This window comes from Antennarius striatus, chromosome 3, assembly GCF_040054535.1.
Source record: "Antennarius striatus isolate MH-2024 chromosome 3, ASM4005453v1, whole genome shotgun sequence".
Classification (NCBI taxonomy): Eukaryota; Metazoa; Chordata; class Actinopteri; order Lophiiformes; family Antennariidae; genus Antennarius; species Antennarius striatus.
Genome location: NC_090778.1, coordinates 28944088 through 28962169, shown reverse-complemented (window position 1 = coordinate 28962169; position 18082 = coordinate 28944088). Strand labels below are relative to the sequence as shown.

Below are 18082 nucleotides of genomic sequence, written 5' to 3'. Positions count from 1 at the left end.
CTACAGCTGTTAGCCCTACAGCTGTTAGCCCTACAGCTGTTAGCCCTACAGCTGTTAGCCCTACAGCTGTTAGCCTTACAGCTATTAGCCCTGTAGCTGTTAGCCCTACAGCTGTTAGCCATAGCTGTTAGCTGTAGCTGTTAGCCCTACTGCTGTTAGCAGTAGCTGTTAGCCATACTGCTGTTAGCCGTGCAGCTGTTAGCCCTGTAGCTGTGAGCCCTGCTGCTGTAGCCTAGTAGCCTGGTAGGCCTGTCTGTAACGACAGTCCCTGACCGCGTCGCGGCTGCATTAGCGCATTAGCGTAGCCTAACCTTTAGCTCCGGCGTGACGTGAAGGTTCCGGTAAAGGCTAGCTGGCGCCTGGAGCCACGTCAGGCTGGTGGAGACCGGCTGCAGGAGCCCCCGTCCTGTCGCTTCCACTCAGCTCCCCCCGCCTCACCTCGCCTCACCCCGCTGCCCCCCCCCCCTCCTGACTGGCGACAGAGAGCGCTCCCATTGGTGGAGGGACAGCGGACACATGTGCTGACGCTGCTGTAGCGTTAGCGTGCTAACCAGCTTGCTGACACATCAGGACTGTCTGATCGGGTGCTGGGGGGTCACGTCTCACCCTGTCCCCTCTGTGTCCAGGCTAACGGCGGCTGGCAGGACGCCCCCACCCCATCCTCCGGGATCTCTCCGACAGAAGGACCAGGAAGTGTGCACTCCGATACCTCCAACTGATCCGCTCTGAAGCCCCGCCCCCCACACGACGCTCCGCCCACAGGTTCCCCTCCCACTCAGAACCACCTGTCCTCTCTTCTGGGTCGACACCCTCCCCCCCCCGTCGTGTAACTGGGTTGCGTTTGTGTGGCGGCGTGCAGCAGGAAGCGGGGGTGACTCCACCGTGACGCCAACTTTTATAGTTCGATGTCGGATGTACATATGTAAACATTTTTGTACTGCTTATTACCAGCCCCGCCCCCCCACACTAGATCCTTCCTATTGGCCCAGTGACACAGGAAACCTGTACATAATATAAGAGTAATTATCATCCACCAATCAGCACACAGCTTTATTACCTCATCAGGCCACCAACCAATCATCTGTTTCCGTAGCTTAGAGTCAGCGACTACCTCTGAACAGCACCCCCCCATTCAACCTGCACACCTCTCCTTTGACCTCTCCTTTGACCTCTCCTTTGACCTTTCCTTTTGACCTTTCCTTTGACCTTTGACCTCGTCAGGCTGTAAACTCATCTCTATGTAATCTAATGTATATTTTAATCTTTTAATAAAATGACCACTTAAAACGACAAAAAGAAAAAATGATAACGATATTAATACCGTGAGAAATGGATGGGGGGATGGGGGGAAGGGTGTCTGTGGCTTTTACGAGGGGGGGTGGGGCGGGAGGGGAGGGGGGGGGGAAGATGAATTAACACCAAACAGTGAAACTGTTGTAAATAAGGAATAAAACATTTTGAATGTTCTCATCTTGTTACTAAATCATGCAAAAAAAGGCCCGTGAGCGAGGTGTGAGGGCGTGGCTCCTCAGTGAGGGCGTGGCTCCTCAGTGAGGGCGTGGCTCCTCCAACAGGGTCCTTCTTCTCTTTTCTATATGTGTGGTTCTGAAACTGGACGTCATGACGATGATTTGTGGACGTGGTTCTAACGTATTAAAGATGTTTAGTGTTACTTTCTAACCAGACGACACCCCCGGACTGAAAAGTCTTCCTTGTGGTAGTTGTGTAATTTCAACATGAATAAAACCTTTTGCTTTCATGACATCACTTCCTGTTTTCTGTCCATCTGCTTCCTTTCCTTCCTCCTCCTCCTCCTCCTCACCCCCCCCCCCCCCCCCCGGTGAATCCGATGCACACAGGTTCATATAAATGAAAGCCATAAACTGCTGATGACAGAGGAACCAGGTGTTTATCTGAGTCACTGCTGGTAAATAATTCACAACACATTTATTCACCTGTCCTCTGATTGGTCCGTTTCAGGGGCGTCAGCGGGTTTCTGCTCTCAGATAACTCCACCCGGGGTGGATGTCCTCCCCCGTGTCCGTCTGTTTGTTTGTTTGTCTTTTATTAATTGTAATGATAATAACATATAATAACAGAAATAACAATGTAACAGTAATAATAACAGTAGTAATAATAATGATAAAATATAAAATTAATAACAAATATTGATAGTAATAATAATAATGATGACAATATGTAATAACAAAATAATATAACTCATAACAATAGTAGTAATAATATTAGTAATAAAACATAAAAATAATAAAAACTAATAACAAAAAATAATATAATAGTAATAATGATAGAACAATAAGAAAATAATGTAATTAAAATAAAAATATAACAATATCACAATAGTAATAATAACAATAGTAGTAATAATAATAACAATACTAATTATGATTTTAAAAATTATAATAATGATAATAATAATAATAGTAATAATAGTAATAATAGCAGCAATAATAATTCTAACAATAATATTGACAATAATTTTCCTCAGGAATCTGTTTTTATTTCTTTTCTCCTGATTACAAAATAAATTAAACTAGAAAACGTGAATGTTCAATACCCCCCCCCACACACACACATTTCACCTGTGTTAAGATGAAACTACAACTGCAGCCTTTACGCTGTTCCCTTTCTGCCCCTCAGGCTGACCCCCCCTTGTAGACAGGAGCTGAGGAAGACTTAACCTGGTTTGCAGCTACTGAGCAATTAACTGAAATGTCAGCCACTTGTAATTCGCCTGTTTTGAGTGTGTGTGTGTGTGTGTGTGTGTGTGTGTGTGTGTGTGTGTGTGTGTGTGTGTGTGTGTGTGTGTGTGTGTGTGTGTGTGTGTGTGTGGAGAGGCAGCCTTAATGGATCATTGGTTCCAATCCCACTCGGAGACTGACGTCCATTTATCCTCGTTTCCCAGCAGAGCTCTTCATCGCCGTCTTCCTCCTGAAATACCGTTGCAGCCGACGGCGGCGCTGCTGTCGGCCATGTTGGTTTAATCCTGCATCCGACCGCATCCGATCCTCGCCCGACGCCTCACACACACACCGTTATTTAACAGTTTGTCTTTGAATCAGAAGAACTTTTCGCCGCTGGAGTCGTTAAATGTTAAACCTTCAGAATGCCGTGCCCGCGGTCGCCATGGCGACGCCGCTGAAGAGTCGGGGGATCGGCGCCGCTCCGTTTTTGTTCCTTTTCCTTTCACAAATGAAACATTTTGTGGAGATGATTCGACGCTCAGAAGTGAAATTGGCCTCAGAACCTCTGAAATAAAGAAGTTGGATTTTCTGAGGTTCTGGTTGGAGGTTTTTCTCCGGGTCGTTTGAGACGACATTCTCTAAGTAAAATTCACCACGAGGAGCACGCCCCATTAAATATGGAAATGCAGAGTTATATTAGCAATATGCACAAAGCTAGTGCCAATTAAATTAGAGAAAGATATCATTTATATTATTAGAGGAGAGTTCATATTAAATTAAATGTAGGATGATGTGATTTATGGCTCGCAGCTCATTGGTCACAGAGCGCCGCTTTAAAACAGGCTGTTTACATTCAAAGGGAATGAAACACGAATGAATTCCAGGCTCGTCTGTAATCTAACATGTGTGATGTAATAAATTATCTCAGTCAATAATAATAATAATGTTCATGTATTTATACTCCAACCTCCCCTCAGAGCTTCTATATTATAGATATTATTAATCATATAGAAATAGTTATATGGTTAGAAATCCTTAATAAATGCATGTAAAGAAAACAGACATTAGAGGGCATCGTCTGGCTCCTCCCCCTGCTCCGCCCACTAAACCAAAAAGTCTAAATTCACTTTAAAGTTCTTTTTTCATGTGTCGTGGTCACAGCTACAGACCGCCCCCTACGGACCGCCCCCTAGGTGCTGTGATGTCACAGGTGTAATAGGTCACGACCTCCCTGTTTGCCTTAAGTCATCTCAGTAGAACTTTATTGTCATTAGCGGTTAAATGTTAGCGGCTGCTGTCGGTTCTGGTTCTGGTTCTGACACCTCTGTTCTGACCGGTTCTGACCGGTTCCTGTGAACGGCGTTTGTTCGGCGCTCGCTGATCCGCGCAGACGGAGCAGTGAAGGGTTGGTGTGATTTACGGAGCGGGGGGATAATGGAGCGGGACTTCCTGCTCCGACGCGGCGGCGGCTCTGCTTCCATTAAGAGCTGAGTCCTGATGGCCTCTGAGCGGCGAGCAGTCAAGTTAATTAACACCTGACCCCGCCCCCCCTCCGTCTTTAGGAGTTCATTTTCAATTTCATTTCCACCCATTCAGCCGTTTCCACGCTGACGGATTGCGTTACAGTCGTCGTGTGAAGTGGCGCCGGCTCCTCGTAGCGCCGGCTCCTCGTAGCGCCGGCTCCTCGTAGCGCCGGCTCCTCGTAGCGCCGGCTCCTCGTAGCGCCGGCTCCTCGTAGCGCCGGGACGTTAAAGTTTGTGACAGGAGACAGGTGTTTGGTTTACCTGTGAGTGTCAGGAAGCAGCGCAGCATTTGTGAAACACGTCAAAAAATACATGTAGAGAATGTCTAAAAACAGAACACACACACACACACACACACACACACACACACACAGACACATACACACACACACACACACACACTGCGCGATAACAAAGTCAAATGTTGTCATGTATGAAGAGTCGTGTTTATTTTAAATCTGTTTTGCTCAAGAAACAAAACCAGATTTTATCACAACACAAAAAAATGTTTTTCCTAAGCAGAGCCCCATTTTTGTCTGTATTATTATTATTATTATTGTTATTATTGTTATTATTATTATTGTTATTATTATTGGTATACTTTTGTTATTAATATTAATATATTAATATTAATACATTAATATTAATATATTAATATTAATATATTAATATTAATATATTAATATTAATATATTAATATTAATACTGTTGTTGTCAGCTCAGAAAGTTAGCGCGTTTTAGCTGAATTAATCTGTATATTAGCAGCAAGCTGGTAGCAGTGTTCTGGACCATTTCAGACCCATAATGCATTGCTCCTGATGGGCTACCTGTGCTAGGTGTTGCTCAGGGAGTGAGGAGCTCCAGGTTTCCCATCAGGCTCCTGAGGAGGTCAGCTCCGTTACAGCTCTGATTAGAAAAGGAAGGTGTGCCTCAGGGAGAGGGGTTCAGCTTCACGGCCACTGAGGAGGTTGTGTGATTGGCTCGGATTGTTTGTTTGTTTGTTTGTTTGTTTGTTTTTTGTTTTTAGCAGCAAACTAACAAAGACGGACCCAGCATACAGGTCCTAGAGATAAATGTTGGTGCTGATCTGGATCAGGATCTGGATCTGGATCAGGATCCAGACTGTTCTTTGTTCTGCTTGAGAACTTTATAAACTGAAAACATTTTGATCTGACAAACTAACTAACTAACTAACTAACTAACTAACTAAATAACTACCTGACTCACTGACTAAACAACTAACTCACTAACAAACTAATTAAATCACTAATTAACTAATTCAATAACTCACTAACTTATTCAATCACTAATTCAATCATTTCTAACTTAATTTATTTAATTTAAAATTAAATTAAATAAATTAATCAAATCACTTTAAAACAAATTCGGTCACTAATTCAATAACTCCTAATTCATCACTAACCAAATCACTAATTTAATCACTAACTAATTTAATCACTAACTAACTAACTAACTAACTAACTAACTATTTCTCCTGTTCTTGTTCAGATGCACAGAAACACTTTTTATTATTTATTATTTATTATTTGAAACAAACATTTTATGTTTATTCAGTTTAATCTACAGTAAACAAACAATGAGGGACAAACAAACATTTTTACCTTTATTTACTATTTATTTATTGACTTTAGGGCTCGTTCATTGAATCCAGGTATTAGTCTGTGCCCTAATCAAACCTGACGAGCAGATCCAGGTCACCTGGTTCAGGTGTGTGTGTGTGTGTGTCTGTGTGTCTGTGTGTGTGTGTGTGTCTGTGTGTGTGTGTGTGTGTGTGTGTGTGTGTGTGTGGTGGGCGTGGCTACACACACCTGGCTGGATTCCACACCTGATCTCAGTCTGCTCATAGGAACCCGTCTGTGGTTCAGCTCAGTTCAACCTGGGTGTCGTGTGGTGTTTTAGGTGGGGGGGGGTTCTCCTCTGTGGGTGGGTTTCTCTGAGGGGGGGGTCTCCAGCGGGACCATCTGGATCAGGTCTCCACGGGGATCCGATCCGCCGCTGTCAGACGATCAGAACCTCGTCTGGACTGACGGTACGATGACGTTTGTCCCTGGGGTCTGGGGTTCCCCCTGCAGCTGGCGCCGGTTCTGGCCCCGGTTCTGGCCCCGGTTCTGGACCCGGTTCTGGACCCGGTTCTGGACCCGGTTCTGGACCCGGTTCTGGACCAGGTCCAGAACGATTTGTACCTGTTAATGATTAAAATAATAACACCCAAAACCCACCTGAGAGATTATTAAAGATGAAAACACAAGAATGAGACAAAGTTTAAAAAGTTTGGATTTAAAACCCGATGGAAACGAACGTCAGTGACCCCAAAGAACACAAACAACAACAAAACAACAAACACCTATAATAACAATAAATACCAAACAACAATGAAACAAACATAAACACCAATAAGATCCAATCGATCTTCCTCCTGTTTGACCTTCTGACCTCACAAACACTGATCCTGTTGTCGACTTCTTCCTGATTGGGGGGCGGGGCTTTGGATGCATGCAGCCAATGAGACGAATCCTGAGAGGACCAGGTCAGCTGATACCTGTCCTGACCCCTCCCCCTGGTGGCTAATGGCTACGCGCGTAGCGGGTGTCGTCGGCCTGCGGTGGGATGGGCCTGTCGCCGCGGCGACGCCTCGCGTCTCGTGTTTCACACGGCGTCGACGGCTGGGGCGTGTCCCGCCATCTGCAGACTGTTACTGCGGGGTCCCCGTCTTGGTCCTGATCACATGTTCTCGTCTGGCGGCGGCGGCGCCGAAGCGACTCCTGGCAGGAGCCGCCGCTCCGCCGGGGGGGTATTACTGCATTATTTCGCCCCCCCCAAACAGACAAACATCCTCTTCCTCCGACTCGGCGGCGTCTCGCGTTCGTAGCCAATTACGGCTCCCATTGAGGAGCGGAACCTCGGCGCCGCCGACGAGCCCCACTTAGTGTCACCGGCCCCTCCCCCCACCGCCGCCACTGCCCCCCTCGTTTGCTGGCGTCGCCTCCTCACGACCTTTCTACGTTCACCTTGCCGTGTTCCACCTCGGCGCGGCGCCGCCGTGGAGTTTGGGGGTAATAAGTTGACGCTTCACATCGCATTAGTCTCCGCCCGACAACAAGGTCATGTGACCTCCGGTGTCAGGGAGCACCCCCCCCCCCCGCCTGGAGGAACTATTTATCAAGACAGCTGTGGGCCTCCCATGATTCAGAGCAGAACCGCCACCGTCGAACGGTTTCCTCTCGCCGCGGCGAGTCACGTGACGCGCCTCATCACCCGTCAGCCCCGCCCACTGGTGTGATGTCATCACCTCCGGCGTCACACCCCACGAGCCTACGAATAGCGAGCGTCGCTAACAGGAAGACAAACGGATGAAGGCTTTCTTTTTATCGGTGCTGGTGGAGGTCACACGTCTGTGATGTCATCTCTGTCGGCTCCGCCCCTAGGCGTTGCCACGGCGCTGCTCTGAGCTCCAGGAGCTGCATAATTTATTGTTGGGCCGGAGCGAAGCGCTATCGCTCCTCCACACAACGGCAGCCTCACAAAACGCGTATCTTGTTTGTGTAGCCGGTCGGGCCCCTGGGGGCCCCTGTGGCCCCCGCCTGCCTCCTGCTGGAGTCTGGGAGTCCGGGTCGGGGAGGCACCGGGATCATTTCCCTCTGTAGCCGGTGTCACTGGCGCAGCCCCCGCTAATTCATCTCGCTAATGGCAGGTGGGTCAGCTGAGTGACTTCCTGTCCCCTCCCCCTGGAGGCTCGGCCAATGAAAACTGAGCATGAGGAAGAGCGGCGCCGCGTTTATCTGGATTATAATCCAGGAGACGTTCAGAGTGGCGGAGGATTAAAAGCTGCAGTGGAATCCGATCTCGGGGGGGTTTCCGCTGGATGGCGTCGGATGCGTCGGACGCCGACGGCGCCCGTCTGGCTCCAGACAGGAAGTTGGCCGCCACACAAATGAAAAACATGAGCCGTTGGAGGTCGAATAAATCGTCAGACTGGGAGCAATTAAGCCCCCCCCCCCTCACAGGTAACCGGATCCTCCAATGGACTGACGGTACGGATGGAACCGTCGCCGCCGTCGCCGCCTCACAGAAACCAGTTGAAACAGAAATAAAGAAATAAAATCTCAGCTCTGATTGGTGCGGAAGGAGGCGGGGCCTTGTTGGACCAATCATCACCATCTCCATCCGGGTCTTTGGGGTCCGACTCCCCGGCCGCAGGAATCCATTACCGTCAGGCCGAGTCCGGGTCTACGGGACCCCCCCTGCCGGCCCCACGTCAGCCCTCATTAGCGTGGCTGTCGGGGCCGCTGGTTGTCATGGTGACGGGCCGCGGCCCCCGACGCCGGACGGCAGGAGGGGGGCGAAGGAAGGGGGCTCCTCTTCTTCAAGGGGGAAACGCGAGCAGGCAGCCCCCACCTCCCACCCAGGATGACGCCATTGTGGCTCGCCCCCCCCCACGAGAACATCTGCTCTGACTGCTCCTGACGGAGTTGCTCCGTTCAGCAAACGTGTCACGCGTGTTGTGATGAGGTCACGGCGTGAACACGCCGCGTGTCGCCCCGACTCTCGTCTGCGGCGGCGAACACGTCAGGAAGCCGCGCGTCAACGCGGCGGCCATGTTGGCAGAGTGATGACGACGCTAGCTCCTCGTCAGCGCTGAGGAAGATGCTAACGTACAGCTGTCACGCCGACGCGGCGCGGAAACGCTAACCGACAGGTGACGCGTGTGGAAGAACACGCGACGCCCACGGAGGAGAGGAGGCGGAGCAAAGGAGGCAGCGAGGAGGGGAATCCGTGTTCAGGTGCGGATGAAGTCATCACGCTCCGGGGGCGACGCGCCGGCGCCAGACGAGGCGTTGGCGTTTCCACGCGGCTCCTGAACGCAGCACGGATTTACAAATTGGAAATCATTAATAATTCTAACCAGGATGTGATCAATCTGGAACCGTCCCGACCAACCTGGACACGCCCCCATAAATCACAAAGATTACTGGGAAATTTTTTAAAATCTGATGTGGGGGTGTCAGCCTTACTAATGGTTCCTGGAGAGCCCCCGCCGCCGCGCATCATCAATCTGAGGCGCGCTGGAAGCATGTCGCCGCGGCGACGCACCATCCTCCGATCCGGAGCGTGTCGATACGGGGAGGGGCCGGGGGGGCCGGGTTCCATTTTGATCAGGTTGGATGAGGATTCCATGATGGAACCCAACCGGGCTGAAGCCCCGCCTCCGGCGCCGTCCTGATGGGGAGGAGCGGCGACTTCCTCCCTCCTTCGTGGCGTCACCGCTGATCGGTGGTGATTCTGGTCGTTACTGGGCGGCCATGCTGGCGGCGAACCTCCGCCGCTCGCTTAGCTTCTAGCTAACGATTAGAACGCTACGAGGCTCCACAGTGCAGCGGCGCCGCGGCAGAGGCGGAGCCTCACGACACAGCTGCTCGTTTCATGTTCAAGTGTTCCTCACGCGCTCCGGCGGCGGGGGCGGGGTTTAAACACCACAGAGCAAAACTCATTTTCAGACAAAGGCATCAAAGGCGACGCCCGCCTTTGTGTTTGAAGTGCGGCGCATTTGAAGACAGCGGCGCGTTTGAAGACAGCGGCGCGTTTGAAGACAGCGGCGCAGCGGCGACTCCATTGTTGCTTTGCTCCGGGATGATTATCGGCTGCTAGCGGCGAGCAGCTCTGGAGCGACTGTCAGCCTGACGCGCCAGTAATGATCGGCCCCGCCCGCCGCCACGGAAACGCTCCGGCGCCGCGCCTCCACACCACCGGGGGGCGTGTCACGCCTGAAGGCGTCACCACGACCACTGGAAACAACTGAAACAGAACCAGCCGGTATAAACGGGCAGAACCAGTGTGACTCCGGTTCTCCAGGTGGATCTGAACGTTCGGACGGAGCAGCTGATCAATACCCGATTGATTAGCCGCCAATCAATCACTTTAATTCTAGCATTTCAAGGAGCATCAGGAGCAAAAAGGAAGTCAGACACCGACCGGCTGCTGTAGCGCGTTAGCTTTGCTAATGCTAGCACTATGCTAACAGATGGGGGGGTCGCTAACGCCGCCGCTAGCTTGTGTTCTTATTTATATAACAGTAAACAGTTTACGATTCAGTGATTGGATGTAAACATTTTATATTGATCCTTTATTGGAAACAGTGTGAAGCTGATGCACACACACAGACACACACACACACACACACACACACACACACACACACACACACACACACACCGCCCCCCCCCCCCCGTGTAAACCAGCGGCTGTGGTTTGTGGGCTGTAATGCTTCCATTAACCAGTAATAGTGACCAGTTAAAGTCGCTGCAGCTCCAGTCGGGCCGTGACCCCCCCACACTGACTCTTGTGGGGGGGGGGGTCATTAAGGATATTTCATTATCTCCATATTGCCAAGGTCAGGCCGTCCATAGCTGGTCTGTGGGGCTGCGGGGGGAATTGGCTGCGACTGTAGTATAATAGACCAGAAAATGTCCACACCAGGAATGATGGGAAATCAATACGAGGCCCGGCTCATCAATACAAACCCCGGCTCGTCAATACAAACCCCATTTCACCACAGGAAGAAGCTCCTGCAGGAAATAGATTGGATCACAGCGCCGCTCAAATAAAGCAATGTTTTATCCGGAATGGAACGCTCCTGTTTGTGGACCAGGAGCCGCTTCTGGAGGGGGGGGTCGCTGGTTGTGACCCCGCCCCGCTGAGACACCCGATCAGCTGATGGATGCTGATCAATACTTTAGGTCCAATCAGAGGAGATGATCAAAGATCAGGTTCTAACGGGGATGCGGTCCGCCATGATGTGCTTCCTGTCTCAGACGGCGTTAGCCAAGAGTCCTGCTAGCACAAGATGCTAATTTAGCGTGTGGGAGTAACCCGATGAAACCGGTGGCACGAATGGCAGCAGGATGCTAACCTACAGCAGCATGAGGCTAACCTATAGCAGCATGATGCTAACCTACAGCAGCATGATGCTAACCTATAGCAGCATGATGCTAACCTATAGCAGCATGATGCTAACCTACAGCAGCATGAGGCTAACCTATAGCAGCATGATGCTAACCTACAGCAGCATGATGCTAACCCATAGCAGCGTGATGCTAACCTATAGCAGCATGATGCTAACCTACAGCAGCATGATGTTAACCTATAGCAGCGTGATGCTAACCTATAGCAGCGTGATGTTGCAGCGTGATGCTAACCTATAGCAGCGTGATGCTAACCTATAGCAGACACATACACACACACATACAAGTGTGTGTTCTTGCCACTGTTAGCGTCGTGCTGCCTGCATGCTAATGGTGTGTTGACCATATATGGTATAATGAGGCCTGGGGGGCGGGGGCAGCGATGATGTATGACGGTGGGACCGTCGCTGATGACCTCATTTTAATAGAGGGGGGCTGGGGGACAGCGTTGGTGCTCGGCGTTAGCCTCTGGCTAGCTGCAGCGCAGCGGCTGCTGGGGACACACCGCGCCGGCGCCGGGCGGCGCTCCAGGAGTCACCTTCATGGCGTCCGTTCAGACTGAAGGAAACACAGCAGACTGGAGGCCCCGCCCCCTCAGATCACCTTGACGAGGAAGAGCAGGAGGCGGAGCTCCGGGGCAATGAGCGTCTCTGTTTCCTGGAGGAGGAGCAGGAGGCGGAGCTCCAACAGGTGTGGGTGTGTCTCAGCTGACGGATGGGTCCACTTCCTGTTTCCTGTTTCCTGTTTCCTGTTTCCTGCTCTGATGTTTCTTCGCCGCCGTTCAGGAACCAGATCAGCTTCGCGTCGTCGCCGTTTATTTGTCTGATTGTGTTTTTCTGCTCAGAGCGAACGCCCCTCGCCGCCGGCCCCGCCCGCCACCGGCCCCGCCCACCGCCGGCCCCGCCCGGAGCCCATCGGGGCCCTCTTGTTATTTTATTGTCGTGTTTGAGACGCTGTAAAGCTGAACTGTTTTAATTAGTCTCCTTTATGGGGAGCGTTGTTCACGCTCCCCTAATTACGTGGCCCCCCCCCCACAGGAAGCCATTATCCTCCATCGATGGAACGCCACGGGACTCCATCTCCGCCTCGACAGGCTATTACCGCCGCACTAGCTAGGACACGCTAAATAAACACATCGCCTTCACGGGGGGGTGGGGGGGGTTAGAGGTGGATCCTGCCGCGCCCCCGGCCCCTCGGGGGCGACACCGGGAGTCTTCCTCTGGGGGGGCGGGGCCGGGCGTGATTGGAGCCCGGGCGCCTGATGCGTTCAGATTGGATGAGGCGGCCCTGGGGCCGAGGCGGGCTGGTGGGGGCCCCGGTAGGTGGGCGGGTGGGCCGGTGGGGGCCCCGGTGGGCCGGTGGGGGCCCCGGTGGGCCGGTGGGGGCCCCGGTGGGCCGGTGGGGGCCCCGTCCAGGCGTGTCATCGCTGGCCGTGCCTCAGTGATGATGTGTGCAGCAGCAGCCCCTGGGGTCAGACCTGTTTGAATTGATCACTGATGAGCTACTGGAGTCACATGACATCAGAGACAGGAGGCGGGTCAGACTGAGCTCCTCCTCCTTGAAGCCCCGCCTCTCAGAACTAGTCTGGTCCTGTTTGCCCCCCCCCTCTATATTTATTTCTTGTCCCGACCCTCAGCCTTCAGGCCTCGACCTGAACTGGTTTTACCTCCTGACCCCCCCCCCCCAACCGCCGCTAACAATTCGCCGCCGCCACTTTTCTTAAGGAGCGAATTAAAAACAGGAATGAAGGGAAGTAGTTCCATCACGGGGGGGGGGGGGGGGGGTTCTGCAGTTCATTAGCCCTAGCGACGTCCTACCGGGACGCCGTGATGAATCGCGTCCCCACTTGCCGCCGGAGTGGGAGGGGCCGTTAGAGGCCCGATCCAATTGGAACGCGGCCGAGATCCAGCGGCCGTGTTCCCGTTCGCCCCCACCTGCACGACCCCCCCATCATCTGACGGGAATGAGTCCGGTTTGTGAAGATGAGGCCTGATGGGACCTGGGGGGGCAGGGCGGGCCTTCATATTTCCCAGGATGCAGCTCTTCCTCCTCAGATGTAACGTCGCTCGTTAAAACCTGGAGAAGACGCAGACGGGGGGGCGGAGCCGCATCGCTAGTTCCTGTTAGCTCGCGCCGCCGCGGCGACCGCTGACATGTGAAGGATGTCATCACGCCAGGGGGCACGAGTGAGGCCACTGGTGACCTCATGACCCCCTAATGACCTCCTGAGGCTCCACAGCCCCCCCACCCCCACCCAGCTAGCGGGATGCTAAGCTAACCTCTGCCTCCTAATGAAGATGCTACCGCCGCTGTTCACACGGGCCTCATGCCCCCCCCAGATCAAAGCCGTTCCAGCACACCGTGTATTTACCCGGGTCCTGCTAATGGGGGGGGGGGTTAACGGCGGGATGAGAGGCGTGTAAATCAGGCGCGCGTTGGGCGTTAATATTTAACGCAGGTTATTAGACGGGGGCAGAGCCCTGACCCCCCCCGGCGCCGCACATCACATGAATAACTAATGCTAGCTCATTATGCTAATCAGCGCTAGCAGGCAGTGATGACCAGGAAGCAGCGGGGGCGTCTGATCTGAGACGCATCAGCGCGTCGTTAGCGCCGCCGCCGCGTGTAGCGGGACGATTTCCACACGCTAACGCCCTCAGCTGGAGCTTCCTGTTCACGCGTGTGCCGCCGGTGAACACGCCACGGTCGTCCTCCACGGATCATCAAATATTTGCATAACGATAAGGACGGCAGCGGCGTGACGCCGCCGCGTCTCCTTGATGATTGGGCGGAGCTTACATGCGGCTCCACCCCCTCAAAGAGGCGGCGCTGACTTTAAAGCGGAGGGCGCGGCAAAACCGGTTTGTTTGAGCCGCAGATAAAAACGTCCTGGAAAGCCATTTAGAGGGGGGGGTGCTGGTGGAGGGGGGGGCGATGGCGGCTTTATTCCAGTGCCATCAACAGTCCTTTGGCCCCCGCCATAAAGAATTCCAACGAGACAATTGTGTGGTGTGGGTGAGCTGACAGGAGCGTTATTAAAGGGGGGGGGCGCTGACCGCTCTCCAAGTTATTAAGGCGCTGGGAGATTGTGTCGGTGATAGCCCCCCCCCCGGGTGTCCTTCACCAGGTGCATTACAGCCGGACGGTCACCGGGGGAGGGGGGGGCACTGGCGCCTACAGAGGAAGACTGTCAGCGTCACTGGGCGGGGGGGGGGGGCACCACAGAGGAAGACTGTCAGTGGCGCCTCCTGGGGGGGGCTCCGGTCCTTCATTAATGGCTGAGGGTTCAGCAGAGATGAAGACGATGGTCAAAAACAACTACAGGATGAAGATGAGATGAGATGAAGATGTGATGAAGACGTGATGAAGATGAAGATGTGATGAAGATGAAGATGTGATGAAGACGTGATGAAGACGTGATGAAGATGAGATGAAGATGAGATGAAGATGAGATGAAGATGTGATGAAGACGTGATGAAGATGAGATGAAGATGAGATGAAGATGAGATGAAGATGAGATGAAGATGTGATGAAGATGAGATGAAGATGTGATGAAGATGAGATGAAGATGTGATGAAGATGAGATGAAGATGAGATGAAGACGTGATGAAGATGAGATGAAGATGAGATGAAGACGTGACGAAGATGAAGATGAAGATGTGATGAAGATGTGATGAAGACGTGATGAAGATGAGATGAAGATGAGATGAAGATGAGATGAAGACGTGATGAAGATGAGATGAAGATGAGATGAAGACGTGACGAAGATGAAGATGAAGATGTGATGAAGATGAGATGAAGATGTGATGAAGATGAAGATGTGATGAAGATGAAGATGTGATGAAGATGAAGATGTGAATTCAGTTCTTTTTCTCTGATCTGCATCAAGTTTTTCCATCTAAAGCACAAAAAGTCCAGAGGAGGTTCAGGAAAAGATCTGATGACTAGCTCCGCCTCCAGCTCCGCCTCCAGCTCCGCCTCCAGCTCCGCCTCCAGCTCCGCCTCCAGCTCCGCCTCCAGCTCCGCCTCCAGTCCCACCCTCTTTCTCATCCTGTAAATACTCTGCTGGGCATCGGCCCTCCTTTAGGGGGGTGTTTTCAGAGGAAGATCAAACCAGACGTCTCACTGGGGGGCAGGGGGGGCCACCAGACCTCAGGCTCGGACGTGAAGCCCTGTGATGCTGTGGTGGGAGAGCCAATCAGTGTTGAGACTCATCCAACAGGGAGGTGCTACTGAGGAAGAGGAGGAGCGTTTCTGTGATGTCACAGCTCATGATGGATGGGGGAGGGGCATCAGAAAAAGATGTTTGCATCACTGGAGGAAGTGATGTAAGCAATACTAGGTGAGTGAGCAGTAGCACTTAGCATTAGCATCAGTGACGACCCCCCCCAGGGTGAGTCTGGGGGGACAGCTAGCGCTGTAAAGGCTAATGGGGGGGCTAATGGCCTGATTGTGTGGGTTTTAGAGGAGAGGGACGGGGGCGGAGCATCAATCTGCTGTCAGCTGGTCTCAATCTGTTCCTGCTCCGCTGTGACATGACAGCGTGGGGGGGCCGCGGCCGGGGGGGGGGGTCCATCCATCAGCGCTCTGGAAATAACAGGACACCTCCAGTTTGTCATCGTAGATTAGTCTGTGGCCCGTAACCACTGTCCTTAATAGAGTCTCCAGCATTCCATCTGAGGGTCCGCCGGGGGGGTCAGGTGGGGTGGGGGGGTCCTGTCAGCGTCCTGTACTGGATGATCCGGCCGCCGATCATCCCTCTGCCCACACGCTGGACGCTTCCCTCTGGGATCATCAATCATTAACTTTGGCCCACATGTCCAGAGGCCCCCCCCCAATAACCCCCACCCGCCCCCCGGCCATTGATTGTAATCCAGAACATATTTTAATTGGTGATTAACGGTAACTACGGGGCTCACAGGTCCTGGCAGTAGAACTCGCCCCAGTCTTTAACAGGCACTTGACCGGGGGGGGGTGTAATGGACAAACGGGTGAGCCCCCCCCTCCTGACCTTGCAGCTCTTTGTGAGTCTAAGTGCTCGTCTTCAGTTCGCCGGGAGCCGTTTAGGAGTCCACACACATTCACACGCCGCTCATCGATTCCTGCTGCTGTTCACACGCCGGCCGTGTCCCGCCCCCATTAGCACCATGTGACCTGCCATCGTCTAGGCAACCGTGATCTATCGCCGCCCCAAGTTTTCTGTAAAGTCGGGATCTGAAGTGGCGGCGTTTATTAAACACAGGCTCTGACCTTGCAGATGAAGAAATAGCCTCCAACGCCTCAGAAACAGCCCCCAGGTGATGGGGGAGGGGCTACCGTCGCCACGGTAACCCGGCCAAACAGCATCACATCATTACAACGTATCAATATGTTATTGATTACCTGAACCCGACCACAGGTAAGAGGGTGAGCGGCTCCGGACGACCGGAGACGCAAAGGATGGGGGATGTTTCCCGTTACCATGGTGACCAACGAGCTAGTTCTCTATGCTAACGAACAGCTAGTTCTCTATGCTAACAACCAGCTAGTTCTCTATGCTAACAACCAGCTAGTTCTCTATGCTAACAACCAGCTAGTTCTCTATGCTAACAACCAGCTAGTTCTCTATGCTAAAGTTTAGCAGGTTAGGCGGGCCCCTGATGGGCGTGGCCTCTATGCTTCAGAGGCGTCAGGGGGCGTGGCCTCCATGCTTCAGATGGGTCAGGGGGCGTGGCCTCCATGCTTCAGAGGCGTGGCCTCCATGCTTCAGAGGTGTCGGGGCCCCTGATGGACCCTGATGGGGGGGTTGCCTGTTCAGACCAGGTTGATGTTCGCTGTCTGGGCTCCAGGGGCCGCCCCTCTTCCTGTTTACCCAGAGTCCTGTGGGGGGGCCAGTCAGCGGGGGCGTGACCCTGGCGCTGCCTGGCGGTGTAGAGCAGCGGGGTAATGAGGCCCGCGGTGGATGGATATGACAGAACAAAAGGCCAAGGTGCAGTAAGGACAGCGGCGCTGAGGACAGCGGCGCGGCGCTTCACACCATTTGTTTTTCAGCGCGTATCCATCACATTAATGGGTCACCTTTCTGTGACAGCTCATGATTACCTGCTTACCCATGGGGGGGGGATAGGGAGCGAAGGTGCTTCGGCTCCTGGGGTAAAGGGTGAGGCGGGGCTGGGGGGCTCTGGGTGGGGGATGGGGCACCGCGGCTATCGTTTTCTTCTTTCATGAAGATTGCCCCCCCACCCCCCCGAGTGGATTTATGACGGCTCGGCCCTCCGCGCCGCCGCTGATGGATGAAGAACATCCACCTTTATTTGGGGCACGGCGGAAACGGACCAGCAGTCCCCTAAAGCACCGGCGCCGCTTTACCGGGTGGAGGGAGCGCCCCCCCTCAAAGAGAATACAGTTGATGACACAAGCGGCGTGTTAGAGCGGCGTGTTAGAGCGGCGTGTTAGAGCGGCTTGTTAGAGCGGCGTGTTAGAGCGGCGTGTTAGAGCGACGTGTTAGAGCGGCGTGTTAGAGCGGCGTGCTAGAGCGACGTGCTAGAGCGGCGTGCTAGAACGGTGTGCTAGAGCGGCGTGTTAGAGCGACGTGCTAGAGCGGCGTGTTAGAGCGGCGTGTTAGAGCGACCTGTTAGAGCGGCGTGTTAGAGCGGCGTGTTAGAGCGGCGTGTTAGAGCGGCGTGTTAGAGCGGCGTGTTAGAGTGACCTGTTAGAGCGGCGTGTTAGAGCGACCTGTTAGAGCGGCGTGTTAGAGCGGCGTGTTAGAGCGGCGTGTTAGAGCGACGTGCTAGAGCGGCGTGTTAGAGCGACGTGCTAGAGCGACGTGTTAGAGCGGCGTGTTAGAGCGACGTGCTAGAGCGACGTGTTAGAGCGGCGTGTTAGAGCGACGTGCTAG

The 18082-nt window shown here is 53.1% G+C and overlaps 1 protein-coding gene across 9 annotated transcripts in view; it reads left to right on the top strand.

The window, feature by feature from the left end:
* Positions 1-1356, top strand: part of LOC137593041 (pre-B-cell leukemia transcription factor 3) — a 55026-nt gene extending 53670 nt beyond the window's left edge. For all 9 annotated transcript variants that reach the window (XM_068311616.1, XM_068311619.1, XM_068311617.1 and 6 more), the window contains one exon: positions 627-1356. In XM_068311616.1, the coding sequence (XP_068167717.1) occupies positions 627-719 (93 nt within the window). In that variant the 3' untranslated portion in view covers positions 720-1356. The remainder of the gene's footprint in view (positions 1-626) is intronic.
* The last annotated feature ends 16726 nt before the right edge of the window (positions 1357-18082 follow it).